Source organism: Molossus molossus, unplaced genomic scaffold (assembly GCF_014108415.1).
Source record: "Molossus molossus isolate mMolMol1 unplaced genomic scaffold, mMolMol1.p scaffold_m16_p_9, whole genome shotgun sequence".
NCBI classification, from domain to species: domain Eukaryota; kingdom Metazoa; phylum Chordata; class Mammalia; order Chiroptera; family Molossidae; genus Molossus; species Molossus molossus.
The window spans coordinates 36,145,870-36,170,681 of record NW_023425403.1 but is presented as its reverse complement, the minus strand read 5'-3'; the positions used below and the strand labels follow the sequence as shown (position 1 = coordinate 36,170,681).

At 36.4% G+C, this 24,812-nt stretch overlaps 1 protein-coding gene across 1 annotated transcript; it reads right to left on the bottom strand.

Moving 5' to 3' along the window:
• Positions 1 to 402: 402 nt before the first annotated feature.
• Positions 403 to 19,855, bottom strand: LOC118622352 (cyclin-dependent kinase 7-like). Its single transcript, XM_036249787.1, is given in 4 exon segments — positions 403 to 1,205; positions 1,377 to 1,463; positions 1,466 to 1,499; positions 19,775 to 19,855. Coding segments are annotated over 4 exon segments (1,005 nt in total).
• Positions 19,856 to 24,812: the final 4,957 nt, after the last annotated feature.

The following is a 24,812-nucleotide window of genomic DNA, read 5'->3' as shown; positions in this document are numbered from 1 at the left end:
TAATTGTTTTTGTAGGTTATCTGAATATAAAATTTTAAAGAATTGTATGCTGAGGACCTATAACTAGATTTCTCCTCTCATTTTAATTTTATGCAAAAATGGTATGATGTTAAAATGAGATTGATTTTTATTTGTTGTATAATATAGTCTATAAATATCAGAGAATTCATTTACTTATATGTGTGAAACTTTGTTGAATGCTCTATCCAATCTTAATTAGCATTATGATAATTAAATATGTGGCATCCTTTTAAAATAATATCTAGCATTATCATTTATTTGTTTTTGTGTTTTGTTTTTTTAAATATGTTTCATAAAAATAATTCAGTTTTACATATTTTACATGTGTAGAATATTTACAATTTTTTCTATAGCATTTATTTAATGGTCACTCTTTTTCTGTCAGTTGCCTTTTTGACTATTACCTTCAGTAGTAAAATACTGTCTAGTGTTATCTGTAACTAAAAAAATTAGCTTCTTGGGTAATCCTCCTTGCTCCAAGGCCTCTGTTCTCTTCCATTTTGGTGCCAGAGATGGATTACTTTGCTCCTTTAATGTTTCCACTGGACCGCTTGGTCTTGGCAGCTGACATCCAAGTGTTGGCCCTGGCCGATTACTGAAATACTTAGTTTTCAAAGCCCGCATGGCTGTAATTTGAGTACACGAATTAAATAAGAATAAGCCTTGTATGAGAGCTAGCAAGTCAGCTCCTGTGGCAATGATGTGTTGTAATGGGATTCCAGGGAAACTCTTAAATGTCACGAAATCAGTAAGACTGCACATGTCAGGCCACTGTTCCTCAGCTGGGGTGAGCAAAGTTTCAAATATTCTTGTTAGTTCGTCAAGGTCTGAATCTCCCAGCAAGAAAGGAACCATTAGAAGCAACTCTGCTAATACACAGCCAATAGCCCACATGTCCACACCTGCGCCATACATTCTGGCACCAAATAGTAACTCAGGGGCCTGATACCACCTGGTTACAACCTGATGTGTATAAGCTCTATTGGGGCTTCCAAATGGTTTGACCAGGCCAAAATCTGCCAGCTTTAAAACTCCATTTTCATCTAGCAACAGGTTGTTTGGTTTCAGATCCCTATGTAGAATCCAGTGTTGATGTAAATATTCTAACCTTTGAAGAGTAATCAACATGTAGGCTCTGATGTGTGATTGTGTCAGGACTAAACTATTATCCTTTATTATAACCTCTAGATCAGTTTCAATAAAATCAAAGACAAGGCTAATATTAAATTTATGTCCAACAGCATCAAGGAGACCAATTATATTTGAATGACTTAGCTCCTGTAATAATTTTATCTCTCTTAAGGTGGTTCTATTTATACCATACCTTGCTTCTGATCTATGTCCAAGTTTTAGATTTTCAATGGTGACAATTTGGTTGGTGTTCTTGTCGCTGGCCTTGTAAACCGTGGCAAAATGTCCCTCCCTGAGGAAGTTCAGTTTTCATAATGTTTTGTTTGTGACTTCAAGTCCACAGCCGTCTGTCACAAAAAGTCTGACTCCAGTAGTAAAGGGGGAGCTCCCAATACACAGAGAAATTAAAGCTACCTTAAAGCCTCCAACATCTAGCACTTCATTTAGAGTCTGTGTTTCTTTGTTAATTTTTTGTCTAGACGATCTATCCAGTGATGTCAGTGGGGTGTTGAAGTCCCCTGCTATGATTGTATTGCTGTTGATCTCTCCTTTAAAGTCCTCCAGAAGATTTTTAATATATTTTGGTGTTCCTATATTGCATGTATTTATGTTTGCCAAGGTTATATCTTCCTGTTGGATAGATCCTTTCAATATTATGTAGTGGCATTCTTTGTCTCTAGTTATGGCCTTCATTTTGAAATCTACTTTATCAGATATGAGTAATGCTACCCCAGCCTTTATTCCTTTCCGTTTGCTTAGAAGATTTTTTCCCATCACTTCACTTTCAACCTATGTGAGTCTTTTGTTGTGAGGTGGGTCTCTTGTTAACAACATATATGTAAGTCATGCTTTCTTATCCAATCAGCTACTCTGTGTCTTTTTATCAAAGCATTCAGTTCATTTACATTTAAGGTGATTATTGATATGTACTTATTTTTTGCCATTTTTGTTTAGTGTGGTTCTATTTTTGTTCCTATTTCTTCTACTAATTACAGCTCTCTTTTTAACATATCTTGCAGTGCTGGTTTGGTGCTAATATATTCCCTTAGCCTTTTTTTGTCTGGGAAGCTCTTTATTTGACCTTCTATTTTGAATGATAGCCTTGCTGGATGGAGTAGTCTTGGATTCAGATCATTGTTTTTCACAACCTTGATTACTTCTTGCCATTCCCTTCTGGCTTGTAGTGTTTCTGTTGAGAAGTCAGCTTATGGGGGTTCCTTTGTAGGTTGCTTTTCTCTTGCTGCCTTTAGGATTCTCTCTTTGTCTTTAATTTTTGGCATTTTAATTACTATGTGTCTTGCTGTGGGCTTGTTTTGGGTTCTTCTTACTTGGGCTCTCTGTGTTTTTTGTACTTGAATGCCTTCTTCCTTCACCATGTTAGGAAAGTTTCTGTCACTATTTCTTCAAATATATTCTCTAACCCTTGCCCATTTTCTTCCTCTTTTGGGACTTCTATGATGTTTCCAGTAGTGCCACAGTTCTCTTAAGCTATCTCCCGGTTTTTTCCTTTTGGTTTTCTGATTGGTTGATTTTTTCTACCCTGTCTTCTAATTCACTGATCTAATCCTCAGCTTCCTCTACTCCACTGGTTAGTCCTTCCAATGAGTTCTATATTTCTGCTATGTCATTTTTTATTTCCACTTGGTTGGTTTTCAGTGTTTCTATATCTTTACTCATGGGGTTAATGTCCTTACTCATGCTGTTGATCTTCATCAAGATCATGGCTCTGAACTCTATGTCTGATAATTTGCTTAGCTGCATTTATTGATCTTATCTTCAATAGAGTTCTCTTGTTCTTTCTTTTGGGATGTGTTTCTTTATTTCACCATTTTGGCTATTTCAGTGGGTTTTGGAGCCTGCCAAATTTTCCCTGTGGGTATTGGTGTCCTGCTGTTTGTGGCTCCCTCTACTGGGTTTGGATGAATATGGGAGGACTCACGTTAAACACCACTGTCAAGTCTTATTTTCCTGGGTAGATTTTCAAGCCCAGGAAAGGTTCAGTTATCCTCTAGCTTTATGTCTGAAGGCCATTAGTCTCAGTTACTCAGGGTCTTGGAATATAGCCCTGGTGTTCTGTGTAAGAGGATTTCCAGAGAACGGGATAGATCCTGGTTGTTAATGAGCCTCAATTTGCATTTCTTTGCCTCACCTGGAACAGGCTGAATTTCCGAGGAAGGGGTTGCTGCTTTTCCTCACAGCTCTGTGAAGAAGCAAGTTGGCCACTGTTCTTTGTGGCCGCAACTCAGCAAAAACTCTGAGTGCCCTCTAATTCCCAGCTATCCCCACAGAATTCTAGTTCAGTCTGCCCTCCCTCTGCCAGAGCCCCAGGTGAATGGCTATCACCAGTCCAGTGTTCTGACCCAGCTCTCTGCACTGTAGAGCAGGCTTGGTCTTTTATCCCTGAGGGCCCCGCTCACAGCCAAAACTGCTGCTGTCCGTGAGCTTTCAGCCTGCCACCCTCTCGCGCCTCTGCAGATCCTATTGGTGTCTCTGGTTATTTGGTCCTGTCCTGCTGCTTTTCTGTTGCTTTTTTCTGACGATTTGTCTTTATTTTTGTTGTAATTCCCGTTTGATCCTGGGAGATTGTCTGTGTAGCTACCATTCACTCCACCGCCATTTTCACATCTGAAAGGTGGTCTTTTTCCAGATATGCTTCTTGAAGCAGTTCTGGAGGCTGGGAAGTCCAAGGTCGAGGTGCTGGCAGATGTGCTGTCTGGTGAGGGCCTGCTTCTTGGCTTGCGGATGGCTCTCTTCTCCTTGTGTCCTCACATGTTGAAGAGCTCAGAGCTCTCTGTAAATTTTATTTTTATCCATTTTTTTTTTTTTGCCAAAGTTGAAGTTTCGTTTGGAATGATTGAATTTTTTTCAGACAAATTGAGGCACGTTGCATTTGGTCCTTGCAGTGATCAATGTAACTCATTCAATAAGATGGCAAAGATGTCAACCAAGTAAGCTATTTTCTGCAGTTCACTTTTATCACTGAAAAGTGCTTCAAACTTGGCCTTGCTTTCAGATTAAAAAACATTTTGAGTTCATCACAAAGCTCAAAAACATGTTTTAAAACTCTTCCTGTTGACAACCATCTCACTTCAGTGTAAAATAGCAGGGCATTGTTCGGCGCATCCAACTTGTTGCACAGTTGAAAAACAGTCGACTATTTAAAGTGCTTGCCTTTACAAAATTGACAGAGCTTATGACACTTTTCATTACTTCTTGTAACTCTTGTGGCAGTGTCTTTGTTGCTAATATTTGCTGATGAATCATAAAGTGAGTTCCAACAACTTTTGGTGACTCATTCAGTACCAAACGTTGAAATCCAGATCAACATCCTAGCATAGCTGGAGCATCATCTGTGTGAACACCACAAATCTTTCCCCAAGAGATCTTATGCTCTTTCAGAAATGAATCAACTGTGTCAAATACATCATGTGCAGTAGTTGTCATTTCAAGAGGTTTGCAAAAAAGAAATTCATCTTTAATGTCACCATCATTAATATACCTCACTTAAACCAGTAACTCTGAACAGTTTGCAATGTCTGTGGATTCATCAAGCTGGGTGATAAATATTGAAAGGGGAGCAGATTTAATTTCCGGGATTACCTGATCAAGAATATCAGCAGACATGTCATCTATTCTTCTGCAGACAGTGTCTTTAGATAAGGAAATTGCACTCAATTTCGTAACAAATTTGTCTCTGATCATAATTCAAAGAATGTCTTTGGCCACTGGCAACAGTAAATCCTCAGCAATGGTGTGAGGTTTCATAGCTCTGGTGATTCTGAGCGCCACCAAATATGAAGCTTCAATGGCTGCTATGTTTTGTTTGTGGTACTTGCCACCTGTGCAAGTCTGGCTTTCTTGAGTCCATCAGCTTTGCTTCTAAAATAGTTGATATCCTTGCCGGCAAAGCTTGTATGCTTGCTATCAAAATGGTGTTTTAGTTTGTTCGGCTTCATAGATTCAGTTGATAGAACTTCACAACAAATAACACATTGCAGTTTCTCAATTCCTGCTGTAATTATTGAGGCAAAGCCATACTGTAAAAAATCCTCACTATATTTTCTTTTCTTAAGGTTCTTCTCTACACAATCCATTGTCATAAGATGGTTTGCTAATGAAAATAATATATAACAATTGCTTTAATAATACAAAAGATGACACATGGCATAGTTTAGTCAATACAGTTTATTAAAGTTTCCTATGATTTACCATTCTCTGATTTTTTTTTTTTTACATACCTGTTACTATCACAAGGGGGCAGTATTCACATCAACCACAGCTGAATATAAAAAGACTGACCATCATCCAGATTAAGTTCCCATGGTACAGATATTTTTTTTTTGCAGTAGTTGATGATTTTACAGTATGTGATTTTACATTTACCCAGTAATTATAATTCATGAAGTATCATTTTACCTCCAATACTGCTTCTTTCAACACAGTAGCTGCTTTTAACAGAATAGCTGCTTTCGGCACAGTAGCTGCTCTCCACATATGTGTACATTATGGCGCCAACCCTGTCACATGAACCTGTATTTGTACGGGGTTTATATGATGGGGTTGGCGCGATGATGTCATCATGCCAGGCACTCGTATGTGGGTGTATCTGTATGTGGGCATATCTGCATGTGGGTGGACCTGCCTGGAGATGGATAGAGGCATGGTGTCAGTTCCTAAGACCATCAGAAATATGTGTTTTCGATGGTCATATGCGACCCCTGTGAAAGGGTCATTTGACCCTCAAAGTGGTCGTGACTTAAAGGTTGAGAATTGCTGCTCTAAATGGTGTTATCAGTCTGTTCTGAAAGAACACATCTTCACCTGTTGGGAGAGCAAAAAGAAAAACCATTCCTTTGTTTTTATTATTATTATTATTTTTTTTTTTTTAAATCCTCACCCTGTGATATATTTTTTATTGATTCCAGAGAGGGGAGGGAGAGCGAGAGAGAGAGAAACATTGAAAATCAGTCATTTATACATTTGAACCTGCAACCTGGGTATGTGTCCTGACTGGGATTCAAACCCAGATCTTGATTGACACTTCAGTGTGCAGGACAACCCTCTTACTATTGAGGCACACCAGCCAGGGCAAAACATTTCTTTTTAAGCACTCCACCTCATACTGGTTTTTCTGTTCTAGAACTCAAGCACTTATCTTCATGCTCATTTGAATTTTAATCATAGATATATAATTATTCAGGAATTTTTCTCAAAAGTTGTATGTGTTTATTCCTTGTTTCTTCTAATCTCTGAAGGAAATGGTTCACATTTGTATCTCTCACTCCAGAAAATACAGTAATGTATACACATTTGTTCTCTCTAGAGAAGTGTATGTATGTCATCTGGGTATTCAAAGGACACACTCTCGGGCCCAAATAGGGAAAATCATTATCAAAAATGCACTGAGCCTTCTCTGTGCATAAAGCCCTTTGGTGGGGAAGGGGGAATTAAGATATGTTCACCTTCATGTACACACTTATTTTTACTTATCTTATTCAATTTGTTTACATTTATAAGGTTAAAAAAAAAACAAAAACAAAACATGGGGGGGCTATTAAAAGTGTGTCAAAATGTCAGATAAGTCCTGCCATTAAAGCATTATGATTTAAATGAAAAGCCAAGTCCAGGAAACTATTTGGTTTTGTGATATTTCATATTATTTTATGTGAAGCATGAAAAGAACAGCTGTTTGGCCAGAATTTCTAGAAGAAATGTTTACGTTCATGGTAGATTAATGGTGGTTAAATGTAATAGAGTATGGTAGACAGATGTGAGTTGTTTTTCTTCTCTGCAAGATGCATTATGTCTTAAAATACTTTGTAATACAACTGTTTGGGGAAACAAGTAAACACGGGAAAGACAGCAGCAAGTCTAAAACCTAGCAAATGAATATTTTAATTTAGTTTTAAAGGACATAGAAGCGAGAATGAGACTGACAACAACGGGGCAGTGCACCATGGCGAGGAGCAACACAATGACACGAAGGCAGAATGCAAGGCACATCCACTTGGTGATTCTATTTTTAATGCACCTCTCCCAGCACTTTCGCATAGATATATTACACATCGAGGTAAAATTGACTAATTTTTTGGATACTTTGATTCATTATTATGGTTTACCTGGCAAAAAGATAATCATGACAAACATGTGTGACACTATGTTTGCTACGGTTTTGGAATTACCATTATATATGGTAATGCATCTGAAACTTTTAAGCTGTTATTAGTCATATTCTGTATTGTTTAACTTTTATTATTACCTACTAATTAGATTTTCAATGTGATAAATCAATGTATGTAACAAGTCTTATATTTGTAGTATTACCATACATAATTTAAAGCATTTTACATATATGTATCCTAGAAAAAAATATATGGCTACTTTAGCTATAGTAACTGTTAAGGAGTAGAAATATATTCTGCTACAATTTCTGTATTATAAAACGTGCAATAACTGATCAGGATAGTTAGACTATATAACAAAGACCTACATATCTCATTTTAATGAGACTTACTTTCTCAATTTTCTTTTCTTTCTTATATGATCACAGCTATTTAAGCTCCAATGGCCATGTGCCATGTGCACACAAAGTACATACATGCATGCACACACACACCATTAAGTCTGAAAGTGAGAGAAATTCATTCACAGCAAAATCATCATATTCCACATCAGATGAAAGATTTCTCAGCTCCTTATGAGAGAAAACTATAAGCAGAACTCCCCATAGGCTTTATTAGCTGAATTCATGTCTGGATGTATTTCTTGCCGTTTTCTCTCTACATGGAGCTGTTTAGATGGGATGTTTCATTTACATAATCAAAGACTCCTATGGCTCAGTTCTACACTCAGAACAGCTCTGTGGGGATGTGCTAGACATGCAAAGTACATGAAGAGAGAAGTAAATAAGAGAAAATAAGTCTAAATTCTCCTAAACCCTGCATTTAACATTAATTGGAAAGAACACACACACACACACACACACACACACACAACACTTCTTCTTGCCATGACCGATTTCTCTGTGACTTCTTACGTAGCAAGTCTGACCTAATGGAATAAGCCTGGTTCTGAAGACACTGGTTTCTGATCTTAGTCAGACCATTTACTGTGTGAGCATAAAGAAATTGTTTAAACTCACTCATATTACACATTTAAATGATCTCCCAATTTTATCATTTTTATTTAATCATCAGAGAAATTAAGGTTTGGTATTACCTGTCTCTATTTTACTTTTGAGAAAACTAAATTTCAAATTAGTTCCGCAAATTGACTGTGGTCTCACATCAAATAAACAAACACATCTAGTGGTGAGACAATTTATCCATGTTCTTTAGTTAATTTTTATATGGTTGCAACTAACCCAGTGATTAATAACAGCAAAGGAGCCAAGGGAAGGCCTAATATTATGGGCGCGCCATTGGTGCAGCCAGGAAGCTGCAATTTAACTCTCCCCAGGGAACCACCAGTCTATTCCCCACAAATTTCTGGAGAGGGGACTGGACAGGGGACGAATAGACACATACCCAGTCAAGTCTGGGTGAAACAGGGAAGGTATTTGCCTGTCAGTCACATAGGTCACTGGCCAGAGTAGTCATGGCTACTGGAAGTGCAGGAAGGTTTGAGACATTTAATTTCCTAAACAAAGGAATTTGCTGTGTGTGGCTGTCATGCTCCTATATTCGCCCACGTGGCTCACAGCCATGTGGATCCACCCACGCAATGGACTAGTGGACTGCAACTAGCCTAATTCTAAACTGGACTTGATTTCAACATGAAATGGAAACTCTGGACACTGGCTTTGCTTCTAGTTCTACTGAGTCAATCCCCAGCTGCACTTCTTCCAGAACTGGATTAAGGGAAATGGGACTTTTGAAACCCAAGGAGGTAATTCCACACAAATGAAAATCATTCATCTTCCCGCGTAAATCTCAGAAAATTTTTTTTCTCACGATGTTGTAAGGACCCCACCCTCACATTCAATGGAAAAGGATACCTCACTTTCACCAATAACAATTTGACATTGCAGCTGTAGCTTTTTCATAAAATTGATTTTATAATGCCATTTTTTTTCGCACACAGTGAAGGGTGGCTTAGAGTTTTATAAAGCTTCCTTAAGTTATAACTGTAAAAAATATTAATAGATCATGATCAATAATATTTAGCAACTCTGTAGCATGCTTGCATTCTTTTTATTTGCCTACAGAGGAAGTTATCGGCTATGAATGTCAACAGTGACTCCACATGAAAAACTGCAATCTTTTGCTAATAACGATCCTCTGCATGAGTATTTCCTGATATTAAGTAAGGTTTAGGAAAGAACCAAATGACATACTTTTACACTTCACTCTTCCCACAGACAAAACACCTTGGGGAATGACTACTGGACCTGTATGGAACACATGAACAAAACAAAATGAACAAAAAAAGAAAATCCAGAGTCGGGTGAGAGAGAAGTTGAGTGGAGCAAATAGCCAGGGACCAAACACTGCCCATTCTCCCAGCTGTGCATACCATCTGCCCAAGTCCCAGTGGCGTCCCTTGGTGGGCAGAGACGTTGCCTCCATACAGACAGTACAATGGCATCATATAAACTTTGGTTTGCTTTTATTGAAAGATTAGAGAACATTACACTGTTCAAGGAGATATATCGATCTGGTTTGTGTTTCCACATGAAGGCTGACCGAGAACACCATTAACCTTCAGAATTTTACTTCTCTGGCATGAAAGGACAGTGGCACTGAACGAATGTGAGTCATGTTGTTGATTTCGGGCCGGAGAAGATGAGATTGGTCTCAGCAAGCTCTGAGCTCTATCTTGACCAGTGGCCGTGCTCTTTGAGAACCCCAGAATGCATCTATTTTACTATGAGGCCTAAGCTTTATTCTATTAACCTTTAATGAAATCAATGAATCATAAAGTTATGAAATTATTGTCATAAGGAAACTATTGTGTAACTAAAGCTATTATGTGAATCCATGCATTCTTCTTGTTGGCACAAAAAAATTAATTTTGTTTTTGTGTATTGCATGCATGTGAATATTTAATAAATGCACAGGAGGACCATCTTTAAGCTATCTGGGTCTCAAATGTGACCCAAAATATATTTCTTGTTCATCTCCCTCTCAAGTTCTCAAAACAATTTTCTATTAATGTATTTTGCCAAAACATACTCTGAAAAACTTGATGTTTGAGCAAAACTTCCTTATGAAACAAACTGAGCGAAAATTAATCCACCCTTGATATTAAAAATGGATTATGAAATGTAAGTCTAAAAATACTGTTAGATAGAAACGAGAATATATACAATAATTGAGTCCTCTGTCTGGTTGGGGATTGCTTATTTAAAAGGGAGATTAGTTACATGGCCTCCCTGCTGTGCTTGCCTTGATAAGTTCCTTTCTTAAGGTTAGATTTTTTCTATTTTAGTATTATTTTTATAGGTACATTCTTCATCTATGTGTGAGAATACTTATACCATTTTTGGGGGGTCTATGGATTAAATAAAATATAATAGACGAAATTGCACATTAAATATGTAGTATAGTCTACTGTCATTTCCAGCCTCACATTTGTGTGAATGTTTAAAAGAAGCAGAGACGATAAGAGGTCACTCAGTGTTCACAGTTTCTTCCCCCCAGTCCTCTAACACCTATAATTGCCAATAAACTCACCTAGTACTCATTTCCTCTTTATTTTATGATGTTAGCAAGTGACATTTGTTAGTCCTTATTGCATTTTTTTTCCTTTTCCTTTTTTTTTTTTAATCCTCACCTGAGGATATTTTTCCATTGATCTTTCAGATAGAGTGGGAGAGAGGGAGGGAGAGAGAGAGAGATAGAGAAACATCGATGTGAGACAGACACATGAACTGGCTGTGTCCCACATAATCCCAACCAGGGCCAGATACTGAGTTGCAACTGAAGACCAGAATCGAACCTGCAATTCTTTGGTCCTCAGGCCAATGCTCCAACCACTGAGCAAGGCCAGCCAGGGCGGGTTTTTCTTTTTCTTAATTCTGAATAGTCTTCATTTCTAAAAAGTTGACTCTCACCTTGTGTGCTACGTATTGTAAGAAGAGACGAGTAAGCTCTCATTTTATTCCATTTATATCTGTGCCACACTCAAATAAATACCTACCATAAATCTCTATTTTACATATGAGTCAGGGATTTTCCCCTGACGATTGCCATGGTATTTAACTTTGGTTGGAACACTGTAGATACGAAGAAGAGGGTGGGAAGGAATGAGGACTTGTCATGAGAGTTGCAATAGGTTTTTAGTTCAGCTTGTAAAAGCAACCCTACTACCATCAATATTCATACCTCCACAGAAGTTTCCTTTTTCCTAAGCCAGCACCATGTGTCAGTCAGAGTTCAGGTAGGGAAGTAGAGATAATATATGTAGTGAAGGAATGATAAACATTAAACCCTGCAAAACAACGGGAGACGCTGTGGGAAGGAAGAGCCACAGAGGAATTGGGCCTGAAGATTTCCTGATGCTCTGGAAGAGGCTGGGAGTTATTCAGAGCTTACAGGAGAATCTGAGTGGTAAACACATACAATATTAATATTTTACCTGGCCCTTTCCTCTTTTCTATTTTGTTTCCTAATATTAATTCTTTAGGCGAGTGTTTCTTGATAATTCTATCTAACATTGATCCTCTGACAGCCATTGTCTTTTATCATATTCAAGCTAATTTTAAAGGAAAGGCACTACGGACTTCTAAAATTGTATTACATATTTATTTTCTTGATAAAAACTCAATATCGATAAAGCTCTTTATATTACAAGACAGAACTCTTTATATTTATTTATTTTTCTTTTATGTATGTATGTATGTATGTATGTATGTATTTATTTATTTATTTATTTATTTAGTAGGCCACTGTAAGAAATTGGTTTTATTTTATTTCTGTTGAAAGTTAGAAGTTATTGCAAGCTTTTTAAGCCTGGGTATATTTTTTATGTGTCCTCTGTTTTTATGTTTTTATTTTTTGCTCAGTCCCTCCACATCCCCCAGCACCTCACCACCACCACTATCAGAGCTGTCTGCCTGCTTTCTATCTATGTCTCTAGTTTGCTTGGTAGTTCGGTTTGTTCATTAAATTCCATACACGAGTGAAATTACATGGTACTCATCTTTCTCAGATAGGCTTATTTCATTTAGATTAATGTTCTCCAGGTCCATCCATGCTGTCACAAAATGTAAAATGTTCTTCCTATTTCATTAGAATAGTATTTTATAATGCGAATATACCAGAGCTTTTTTATCCACTCACCTACTGATGGACACTACGCTGCTTCCAAATCATGGCTGTTGAAAATAATGCTGCAATAAACATAGGGGTATATATATTCTTTAAAATTAGTGTTTGGTGTTTCTTTGGATAAATTTCCAAAGGTGGAATTGCGGGACCAAAGGCAGTTCCATTTTTAATTTTTTGAGGAAAGTTCATTCTGTTTTCCACAGTGGATGAACCAATCTGCATTCCCACTAACAGTGAATGAGAGCTCCCTTTTCTCCACATCCTTGCCAACACTTGTTGTTTGTTGATTTATTTATTTATTTATTTTTTATCATCCTCACCCGAGGACATTTTTCCATTTTTTGTACAGACAGAGTGGGAGGGAGAGAGAGGAAGAGAGAGAGGGAAACATCGATGTGAAAGGGACACATCGAGTGGCTGCCACCGCACAACCAACCAGGGCCGGGGACAAACTGCAACCGAGGTACATGCCCTTAGCGGGAACCGAACCCGGGTCTCTCCGGACCACAGGCAGATGCTCTAACCGCTGAGCCAAACCGGCCAGGGCATGTTGATTTATTGATGATAGCCATTCTGACAAGTGTGAGGTGATATCTTAAAAACAGACATATAGATCAATGGAACAGAATAAGGAAGCCAGACTTTTATAGTCATTAATATGTGACAAAGGAGGCAAAGGCATACAATGCACTAAAGAAAGTCAGTCTATTCAATGAACGGGGTTGGGAAAATGGGACTGGTACATGCAAAAAAACGAAAGTAGACCATCTCTTTACACCACACACAAGAATATACTCAAAATGGATTAAATACTTAAATGTTAGATTCAAACCCATAGAAATCTAGAAAAAAAAACACAGGCAGTAAAATCTCAGACATTTCACTTAGCAATATTTTCTTCTCATATATCTCCTTCGGCAAGGACACAAAACAATAAAAAATAAACAAGTGGGACGACATCAAACTAAAGTTTTGCACAGCAACGGAAACCATCAACAAAATGAAAACACATCCCACTGAATGGGAGAACATATTTGCCAATGATACATCTAATAAGGGGTTAATGTCTAAAATTTATAAAGAACTTATAAAACTCAACACCAAAACAAAACAAAACAAAACATGAAATAATTCAATTAGTAAATGGGTAAAAGTCCTGAATAGACACCTCTCCAAAGAGGACATACAGATGGCCAATAGATGTGAAAAGGTGCTCAATGTCACTAATCATCAGAGAAATGCAAATTAAAATTCTTACATTTATTTTTTTTGCTGTATATATTGTACCTAGAACTGTACCTGCAACTATTAGAGCATAATTATTGAAGTTTAATAGCACATCTTTTTGAAAACATCTATAGATATGCATGACTTAGATCATAACAATGTAAGGGAAACCCTAGAATACAAAAATGAAAAGGCAGCTGAAAACTAGAGTGTGAGACTTGGCTGAAACTAGAACTTATCAAATGAGGTAACCAAGGTAATTGATTTGCATTACAATTTCAGGAATAGGAAAAAGACTGGTTTTATGAAAGTATGGGAATTGGATCTGAGAGAGCCCTAGAAAAATGAGCTATGTGAAGTACTATGCATTAAGTGAAAGAATGAATAGTAAAAATCTTCTGACGGGAGAAAAGTTGTGTTTTTGTTGTTGGTTTTTTTATTTTAAATATCTTTATTGAGGAAAAACTGACCTATAGTACATCACACATATTGTATAAAAATTATAGCACAATAAACCTAATAAAAACAGCAGATAAGAAGAAAAGCACTCCATCACTATTAACAAGAATTGACCTATTACTTGTAATTAGCAAGACTTTTTAAAAACATGCATCAGTCTACAGCATCCTGACTCTGAAGTTGTCTCCTTTGCCGATGGCATTCCTGATGAACAGGTTATTAATGAAAACAATAATAATTTTGCAGAACATTTGATGCCAAATTTAAGCAATTCTAAAGTACAAATATCAAACTTACACGCATCAATTAGAAAATAAACAAAGTTTGCCCTGGCCGGTTTGGCTCAGCAGTTAGAGCATCCGCCTGCGGTCCGTAGAGACCCGGGTTCGGTTCCCGCTAAGGGCATGTACCTCGGTTGCAGTTTGTCCCCGGCCCTGGTTGGTCGTGCGGGTGGCAGCCACTTGATGTGTCCCTTTCACATCGATGTTTCCCTCTCTCTCTCTCTTCCTCTCTCTCTCCCTCCCACTCTGTCTGTACAAAAAAATGGAAAAATGTCCTCGGATGAGGATAAAAAAATAAAAAAAAAATAAAAAAATAAACAAAGTTTAACATAATCATGGAGCACATGCATATTTTGGTAAATATTTCAAATTATTTACCAAAGTGTATTATAGAGACATTATCTAACCATAATTCCATTAAGTTCAAACTAAAAAAAGAAAACTTATAAAATAACATTTTATCTTGTTTAAAAAGCTTTTTTTGTGTTCTTCTGGGAACTAAACTATGACAACAGATTATTTAAGTAAAAAAATAAGTTATCTTTTAAGTGAAAGAAGACACTTCATATATTTAAATTCAATAGTTACAAAAATATTTTAAAGTAAAAAAACCTTTTTTTCATTGTTTTTATTTAAATAATGCTTAATATGATGATGAATTCTGTTGTCAGAGTAACACAGACATGTACTGCTTCACCATCTCTTTTTGTGTATTTTTATAAGCTAGATGCAAATTGTTTGACTTGGTTTTAAATAAAACTTGGTCATTTAGTATTCAATTTAAAAAAAGGTATTGAATCCTCACTCTGTAGCAAACACTACACCACACACTGATGAAAATAACATGAACAAAGCTTTGACTTTCAAGAAGCATATCGTCTTCTTGCAGCAATTATACCAGAAATAATAACAATGCAATAATAATATAGTAACAATAATTTTTAGTAGATCCTATGATGAATGAAAATCTATAGTATTATGAAATTATATAGACTAGGCACCAAATAAGTATGCTGAATAATAAAGTGCTTTTGTCAGCAACATTTAAATAAACATTGGTAGAAAATAGAGTATGAGTAATAACTTCTATATATAAAACATGTTCCCTGTCTCTTCCTTTTTTACAGATAACTTACCAAGCAGAAAGAGGAATACAAAACACTAGTATAGACAGGTTGTGTGTGTGTGTGGGGGGGGGGGGGGGATGGGAGTCAGTTCTTTCTCTCACCAGTATTTCTTTTTTTCTACAATGATTCCTCTTACAGTGCCCTTGTAGTGTATTTACATATATATTCTACCCAAAGTATAACAACCTGTCACTTCTACAAGTTGGACTGAAATACAAGTCAAATGAATGAAGTTTTCAGTTTTTTGTTTTGGTTTGTATTTGTTTTTAAGGGTGAACTCAATGTGGGCATCAAGGGGGCTGCTTTCGATGCATTGGACCTATTGGTGAAAGGTTTCACCAATGTCACTTTAACTGTCTTGCAGAACATTTCAGATTATTTTTAAAATGTATCTTTCTAAATTTAATTCTGAAATCTTTTTAGGTCAGAGAGAGTGATGGACATCATTTCTTTAATTATAGATAGCACTGTTTCCTGGACCCAGGAAATGACTTGGATATCAAAAGCATCTTCAGTACAAAGTTCAGCATTTCTGTCTGTTTCTTTCTGTACATTTTTAAAGCTGATTTCTGGGCTTCAAGAATAAGATAAAAATATGTCAAGACAACAAAATACTGAAAAGGAAACTGAAATAAACTTTAGGTTACCTAACTGAGCTAATATTTGTAAGACTCACTCATTCCTATATAATAAAAATGTTTTCTATGTTTTTCTTTTCAAATAGATTTCTAACTTGAGATACAGTTTGTACTGCCAATCACTAATATGATATTGGTCAACACTTTTCATTTTAACATTGTCAGTAAAATAATTGTAACCGAATCTGTGTCCTGAAAGCTGAAAAGAATACTTCAAAGAGCAATGACTGGTAGAACCTCATTGCAAAGATATTGTAAATAACAAGAGAAATTTAACCTCCCCGAATTTTAATTTTAAGGGACTAGTCAACAAAAACATTGTATAACAGATGTTTCCATGTGCCAGCTTAAAAAGGAGACATAATTTGGCAGGGGCCTCTCAAAAATACAACTATTTTTACTAAGTTTCATTTTGTAATTACTTTCCCAACCCATTGCATTAATTCACAATGATGTGTTCGTTCTATTGGGTAAGTTCAGGACCATGTTATCACAGAATAACAAGGAATAAAGGGTAACTAAATGGACTATGAGCGAGCAAAGGCAAATAGGACTTCATGACCTAATATTCTATAGAGAAAAAAAAGTGGCACATAGAAGTGAACTGTATATTTGTTGCCTCTCTAATGTGCAAACATTTCTGTATCTATAATCTTCCTAGTAAGAGTGGCTAAACAGCATAAAAAATGTAGTGGGGTTGTTGGAAGTCTGACATTGCGAGAGAAAGAGAATTTCAGTGTAAGAACCTCTGAAAGGAAGGACAGTGGTAAACACCATAAATTGTCTATTGAAGCCCTTAAAGGATTATATCACATCCGTGACGGCCAATAAAAAATACTGGTCTTAAAAAATATTGAAATACACTGAGGACTAATCTCTTACTTGAGGATATCTGACTACTATTACATATAGAGAGGGCCAAAGTAGGTTTACAGCGGTTTGATTGGAAAATAATACACTAATTAATGAATAATAGTACAAGAATAACCTCTGTGTTTTGTGTACTCACAACCATAAACCTAATTTTGCCCCATTCTATATGCCTGTTTGAGCATAGGGTCAGTGTTAGATCCAGAGCTTCTGGCAATACAACCAGAATCGTACAGGACACAGATTTAAGAGTTATCATGTATCGACTTTAAAATAACTATGACAAACATTTTTAACAAAATAGAAGAAAATTTTTACCAGAAAACAAGGAGTAAAAGGTTATATATAAATAATATGAAAATCATATAAATCCTAGAAGTTATAAATAACATAATTGAAATACATTAACAAAATATATATATATATATTTATTTTAGAGAGGGAGAGAGACAGAAAGAGAAATATTGATGAGAGAGAAACACCATTTTGATTGGTTACCTCCTGCATACCTCCTACTAGAGACTGAGTCCGAAATCTGGGCATGTGCCCTGATCAGGAATCGAACCAGCAAACTCTCAGTGCATGAGATGATGCTCAAACAACTGAGCCACACTGGCCAGGTCAACAAAATACTTTAAACTGCTAAAGAGGATACTAGTTTACTGAAAAATTGATAGGTAGACTAAAGCAAGAAGGGGAAAAAGAAAGTGAAAAGTCCTTGAAAGATATATAAAACATGGATCAAGCTCTTCTATCTGTCAATTGGAGTTCCAAAAGCAGAATGGGGGCAGAAAGAGTATTTAAGAAAATAACTGTAGAGTTTTCAAAACTGATGAACGATATTAAATCAGAGACCCAAAATGTGCTATGACCCTACAATAAAGAAGATAAATACAAAGAAAATCTTGCTTGGATGTTGCAATATAATTACTGAAAACAAAAGCCAAGATAAAATGCTGGAAGTTGCCAGAGAAAAAGATTAATGACTTACAAAGGAGCAACAGTAAGATTGACATATAACTTTTCAACATCACTGATGAAATTAAAATATGCTGAATGGCATTATTAACGTGGTTAAAACATATAACTGTACACCTAGAATTTTATACACATTGAATATATTCCTTAAGATTAAAAATGAACTAAATGCAGGAAGAATTAAGAGCAATGAAAATGATAATTCTATAGATATTAAAGAGATCAAGATTATATTCTGAACTACTTTCCATCAGCAATTTAAAATAAGTGGGAAATATACTACTAAAAGATAACTTAACAAAAACGTCACAAGAAAAAATGGAAATTGGGTTAGATATAAAAATTAAATGTGTAATAAATATTTTTCTGGAATTTATTTCCCACCCTATGTCACATAATTGTTTTAAAAATATATGTAGAATACTACCTGCTTTTTGCTCATCGGGTCAAATCAGGTTAATATAAAAGTAATGGACTGCCCGGCTGGTGTGGCTCAGTGGTTGAGCATCAACCCATGCACCAAGAGGTTACCAGTTTGATTCCTGATCAGGGCACATGCCCAAGTTGGGGCCCAAATCCCCAACGGGAGCATGCAGGAGGTGGCCAATTGATGTTCTCCCTCCTGATGTTTCTGCCTTGCTCTCCCTCTCCCTTCCTTTCTCTCTAAAATCAACAAAATAAACAAATAAATAAATAGATAAATAAATAAATAAATGTAATGGACCAAGATGTTATTCTGTGAAAGGAAAGGTGTAGAAGGTGTCTGTGGACTAGATTACAACCTAGAGCTGGAGAATTGAGGTACTGCTAAGGTAGGACAGTGAAAGTATATTGCTAGCCTTGCCAGCTGAACATGAACTGCTTTAAGTGGCCTTTTTATTTTATTATTTTTTAATTTGTTTTTTTATTTATTGGTTTTCTTTTTTAGAGAGAAAGAAGGGAGAGAGAGATAAAAACATCAATGAGAGAGAACACTGATTGGCCGCCTCCTGCATGTCCCATACTGGGGACTTGGCCCACAACCTGGGCATGTGCCCTGACTGGGCATCAAACTGGCAACCTCTTGGTGCATGGGTTGATGCTCAATCACTGAGCCACACCAGCAGGGCTTGGTGGCCTTTTTAATGTTGTATAGAGAAAAAGTATTCCCAAGATCAATAAGCAAGTGTCATGAGATATATTGACCTGCTCCAGTAATCAAGCCATACCGGGAACAAAAACTTCAGTAGGAGTCACCACTTGATCAAGTTTACAATAAGCCACTGTCATTTTCTAAGATCCAGTTGTCTTCTGCAAAGGCCAACATAGGTGAGTTGAATCAGAATGTGATGGGAATCATCACTTCTGCCTCTAACAAATTCTTGATAGTGACATTAATCTCCATAATCCTTCTAATAAAATTATGTTATTTTTAGTTCACCTGTTTCCTGGATAGAAACAGTTCTAATGGCTCTCTTTGAGCCTTTCCTGTAGGGACTAGAGTGAGGCAAGCAGAACACCTAGAGACAAATTTTAAGGAGACATCCACTCCTAGAGTGGTGCATATTTCTCCTTGAATACCGTGCCCAATACCTTTCACTTGCCTTTCTCTTGTCCTGGCCCTGCATAAAGTCTTTCTTCCATGGCCCAGATGACCAGTGTGTGGATTCTGCCAGTTGTGAAGGATGTTTATTTCAGGTAGGCATTTTGTAGCTGTGGAAATATCACAGGTGGATTCTAAGGACCAATTATTTCAATGTGAGAGAGACCTGAGTCAAAATTACATTGCTCACCTGATCTCCACAATGCCCTGTTCTGACCTGCGGACCATTAACCATTTGGATCTCCATAATTAGTGGCAGTTCAAAGTCCATGCGCAGAAACCCTCAACAGGTGGATTATTTTCTCTTCCCCAAAGTGCCAGAGTAAAGCACCCCCTTGGAAAATGGATGCGAGTACATTTCTGAAATCCTAGGAGGAAGATAATATAAATGGTTGGTGGTGTGGAAAGTTCTTTTCTCAAGGAGACACAGCCTTCTCTTCAATCAAGAGGCTTTGGGTCTGTGAACTGATTTGTCTGGGAAGTCAGGGCTGTGATTCTATGTTTTGATAAATCAAGTGAGATCCCTTTTTATTGGACCTAGACATTTTCTGCTTATGAAGATCAAATAAGGCTGCTACCGACTAGCATTCCACTTCAGTTCTTCATACACCATGATCAGTTAGCCAACACCAACACCTCCGTGAATCCAGGCACTATCTTTCACTCCTTTGAATCATATCCATTACAGTAACCATGTCCACTGTAAGTGTAGGGATTACAACCACTGGTCCCTTTCACCTAGTGATCCTATAAATAATAATTATAAGTAATAATAGTTATTAACTGTACTAAAATGTAAATGCCTAATTAAAGCTTTAATGTTAACAGCCATAGGTCACGGTTCCTTTCTTTCATTCATGCCACACGTCGGAATTTGTCTGCACAGAAAATACAGAAGAAATACCACATGCTTAATATTTAAGCAAAGGTTCACCAATCTATCAGCCTGGAAAAGTTTGATTCATCCTTTTGAAAAGCTTCAATGAGAAATCCTTTGGGAAGCAAGCCTGTTTTAGTGTCTTACTTCAAATAAAACAACTAGCACGAATGTACTGCTCTGTTGACTTCCAGTAATCCTTGAGTGACTTCATTTTAATTGTAGATAAAAACGTGCATTTCCCCATATAACAATAATGTTTGTTTTATTGTATAGTTTCAAAAAGAATTGGTCTAATAAGTTACATTGCATGCATCCACATGCTTAAAACAATAAAGCTGCATACAGTTTACAGAAAGTGACCACCTTTACTGAAGTTTAAGTACACATGAATACCTACCTTTTTATAAGTATAACCTTTCCATAGTTAAATTATGGAAGCACAGAAATGTTAATGGCTGCAACTTTAATGAAACATATGGAATGTTTTCCTTGGAGTGAAATTTTCTACCAAAGCTTTTTTACTGCCAACTCTTTTTTTTTATGATTTAATATTTGTCAGCATATTATTAAATGAATATTTTATTAAAATGAGTTACGTAAAAAACTCTTCACTGAATCTCTTACCTTTAAGACTCTCCTAATAAAGTGTACCAGTCAAGTATTTAAAATAACATATTCTGGAACTGTGTGAAAATATTAAACCACATATATTTATATTCTAAATGCCTCATGTTTTCATTTACACACTAAATATATTACACATAATATTGTACACAAGTATATTATTGAGAAATTATGTGTGAAAAAATTTAATAACTTTCATCATAGTTATTTATAACTTCAAAGTAGTCAAAACACTGGCATCATATAAACAAATCTTTCTTTTGATAATAATGTCTTTATCAATAAATCCTTTAATGCAGTTCATTTATTCACAAAATTAAGTGCTACATGGGTTTTACTCCCTTCAAACATTTGTTTAATGTTACTGAGGCATAGCTCTACGTAAGACTTTGTGTTTAACACTACCCCTATCTTAAAAAAAGAAAAAAATATATTCTACAATGTATTTTATATGTTATATAATGTATTCTATTACAAAACATCTCATACATTATATAATAAATGTATTATGAATTATATCTATCTATATCTATATATGAAATAATAGATCTTGAAAGAGAGAAAGAACTAAAGGAAGAAAGGAAATAAGAAAGGTGGGCAGGAGGAAGAAATAAAAAGTAGAAAGAAAACTGTAATATTTATTTGTATAGAATAGAATTAAATTCTGAAGATGCTTTCTATATTGTTTTCTCAACTTTTATCCCAAACTCCTAAATTATAGGGGTATGCAATTTTTTCTAGTACATACAATTAAAAAGAAAAAATCAATGTGAAGGTATAAGTTTAAATTCTAAAATAAAGGATTTTGAAACCATTTAAGAAAAAGTTCAAAAAAGTTTATTCAATGATAATATATATATTGAACAAAATAATGAAATAGAATACCATGAATCTACACACTTAACCATAAATTTGCTCCCTCAGTGAAATAAACATATTGCAGTCAAAATGTAATACAAATAAAACATCTCAGCTATAACATAAAACTGATCTGTGTATTTTGTTTTTATTTTTTATTCATTTATTTATTTATTTTTTAATTATTTATTTATTTTTTTATCCTCACCCGAGGATATTTTTCCATTTTTTGTACAGATAGAGTGGGAGAGAGAGAGAGGAATGGAGAGAAAGAGAGAAACATCGACGTGAAGGGACACATCGAGTGGCTGCCACCCGCACGACCAACCAGGGCCGGGGACAAACTGCAACCGTGGTACGTGCCCTTAGCGGGAACCGAACCCGGGTCTCTCCGGACCGCAGGCCGACACTAACCGCTGAGCCAAACTGGCCAGGGCTGATCTGTGTATTTTGAATTGTTGGAAAAAAATCCCTGAACCTGTTTCCAGATCAATGGCCATATTAGCAGTTGTTTTGTTTACTCTAGCATCACATCAAATTATGTGAAAAAAATTTACATATATAAAATGTTTTTAATTCACATGGGTTCTATCTGCTCTTAAATTTTTCATTCTATGTCCTAAGCCTAATCTGACCCTACAATCCTCTGTACCTCATCCCCAGAAGCAACCTGTGTCAAGTGCTTTAACCTTCAATTCATTGAGGTATAATTTACAGACAAACACACCCACTTTAGAGGGTAGGCTAACAGCATTGAAGTTCATTTGACCGAGTTGCAGGCACGGTTTTCTGTTTCTGCATGCCTCTGAGCAGAGGCAGTGAGTTGCTTTGTTCCAGACTATTTTTACAAAGCTAGTTCCATAGCAAACAGTACTAGAAAATTAGAGAGCGTGTATCACTCTGACCGTATGTGATCTAGTATAATAAAAGTAATCACACTGTGGGAAAAGGTGAGGCTGATTAACTACCTATAGAAAAGAGTCATTTTCCCAAAGCATAGGTTTCTCTCCTTTAAATCAACCCCCTGCGTGTGCAGGCCTCACCCCGTGGAAATGGAGCATGTAAGAACAGGCACAAATACAGAAATTCTGACTACTGCTGTAATGTGATTAATAAACTGTCTTGTCTCTGACCCAAGTTTTCTGGTTGTTACTCTCATTTAGGAAAATGTGGCAGGCTAACCTGTCAGTGAGAAAGTAGTAAAATCTCTTATACTTCACTGTGCTTGACAACTATAAGTGCCTCTATATTTCAAGGCTGTTTTTTTCAACTGTTCCTTAAAATGCCGATGCATTGCTAATCATGTTAGTTAGTGACTAACGCTAAAACCCTGCACTCTGACCCAGTCATAAATTCTTTGTCTTTCCTTATGTTTATTCTCAGCAAATAACCTTACCATCTAGTTTTAGAAAATGTAAGTCATTTAGAGAAAGATTCATTTAGCATTCCGCCACTAAATTAACCCAATTTTTCTGCTCTCCTCATTTTTCTTTCCCCCCACGTTCAGTTGAAAGGAATGTTCCATTTTCTGTGTCTTTCTGTTCTTCTCCCCGCTCTTTCTCAAAAGCATTTTCATGGTTTGTAGGACTCCCTGGCCATTTAAAACAACAGAACAGAACCGGAAAGTGATTAATCAACATTAACATTAACCAAAAATTCCTTTCCTGCACTTCTCATTCTAGCTACAATCATTACATATAGAATTCACCTTCATACATATATTATTTTAAAAGGCTGCTTGCCCTGGCCTGTTTGGCTCAGCGGTTAGAGCGTCGGCCTGCGGTCCTGAGAAACCCGGGTTCGGTTCCCACTAAGGGTATGTACCTCGGTTGCAGTTTGTCTTCGGCCCTGGTCGGTTGTGCGGGTGGCAGCCACTCGATGTGTTCCTTTCACATCGATGTTTCTCTCTCTCTCTCTCTGTTCCTCTCTCTCCGTCCCACTCTACCTGAACAAAAAATGGAAAAATGTCCTCGGGTGAGGATTAAATAAATAAATAAATAAAAGTCTGCTTAATTTGCTTTCTGATTTATATTATTTTTTAATAATTCTACCCTCATCATTCTAACAAATCTTCCTTATTATTATGAGTAACTTTTACGATCATATGACCAAGTCATGTACCATAATTTAAAAATTTTATTTCCAGTAAACTTTGACCACTTAAATGTTGAGCATTCCTTCTTGAGACACTTTCTATTTTTGTCTTCTTGACATTGTACCATCCTGGTATTTCTGCTATCTCACTGACTGTCTTTTTCATTCAATTAGGTCATTTTTTCATCTTCATCTACTCAAGCATTTAACATGAAGGACTTCAAAGCATAATTACATAGCCTCATCACTCAAACTCCCCTTATTGGATGATGTCATCTACTATCATGGTTTCGTGTTACGCTCTGACAGCAATGTAACTTTCATATATTTTAGATAGAGACCTATTGTTGGATATAGGGATCGCAAATATTTTCTGCTAATCTGTAACTTGTCTTTTCATCTTCTTCACAGGGTCTTTTACACTTAAAAAGTTTTAAATTTTGATGAAGTACAAATTTTCAATTTTCTATTTATCCACCATATGTTTTTAAGTGTCAAGTCTAACCACATTTAGCTGGCTGTAAGTCCTAGAGATTGTCTCTGAGGTTTTCTCTCTGAAATGTATTGTTTTATATTTCATCTCAGTGAGACTGAACGTGACAGAGTGAGTTAGGGCTACACAACGTCTCCCTCGCCCTCCATTTCTACAGAACTGCAAGCTCAGACGCTCCAGCGACCTGGCAGTTCTGAGTTCTCCTCTCCTTCCCCCGTTGCACTGGTGTCAGTGAGATCCAGTGGCAAGCTGATACTGTACCCATTTGCAGGCAATGAG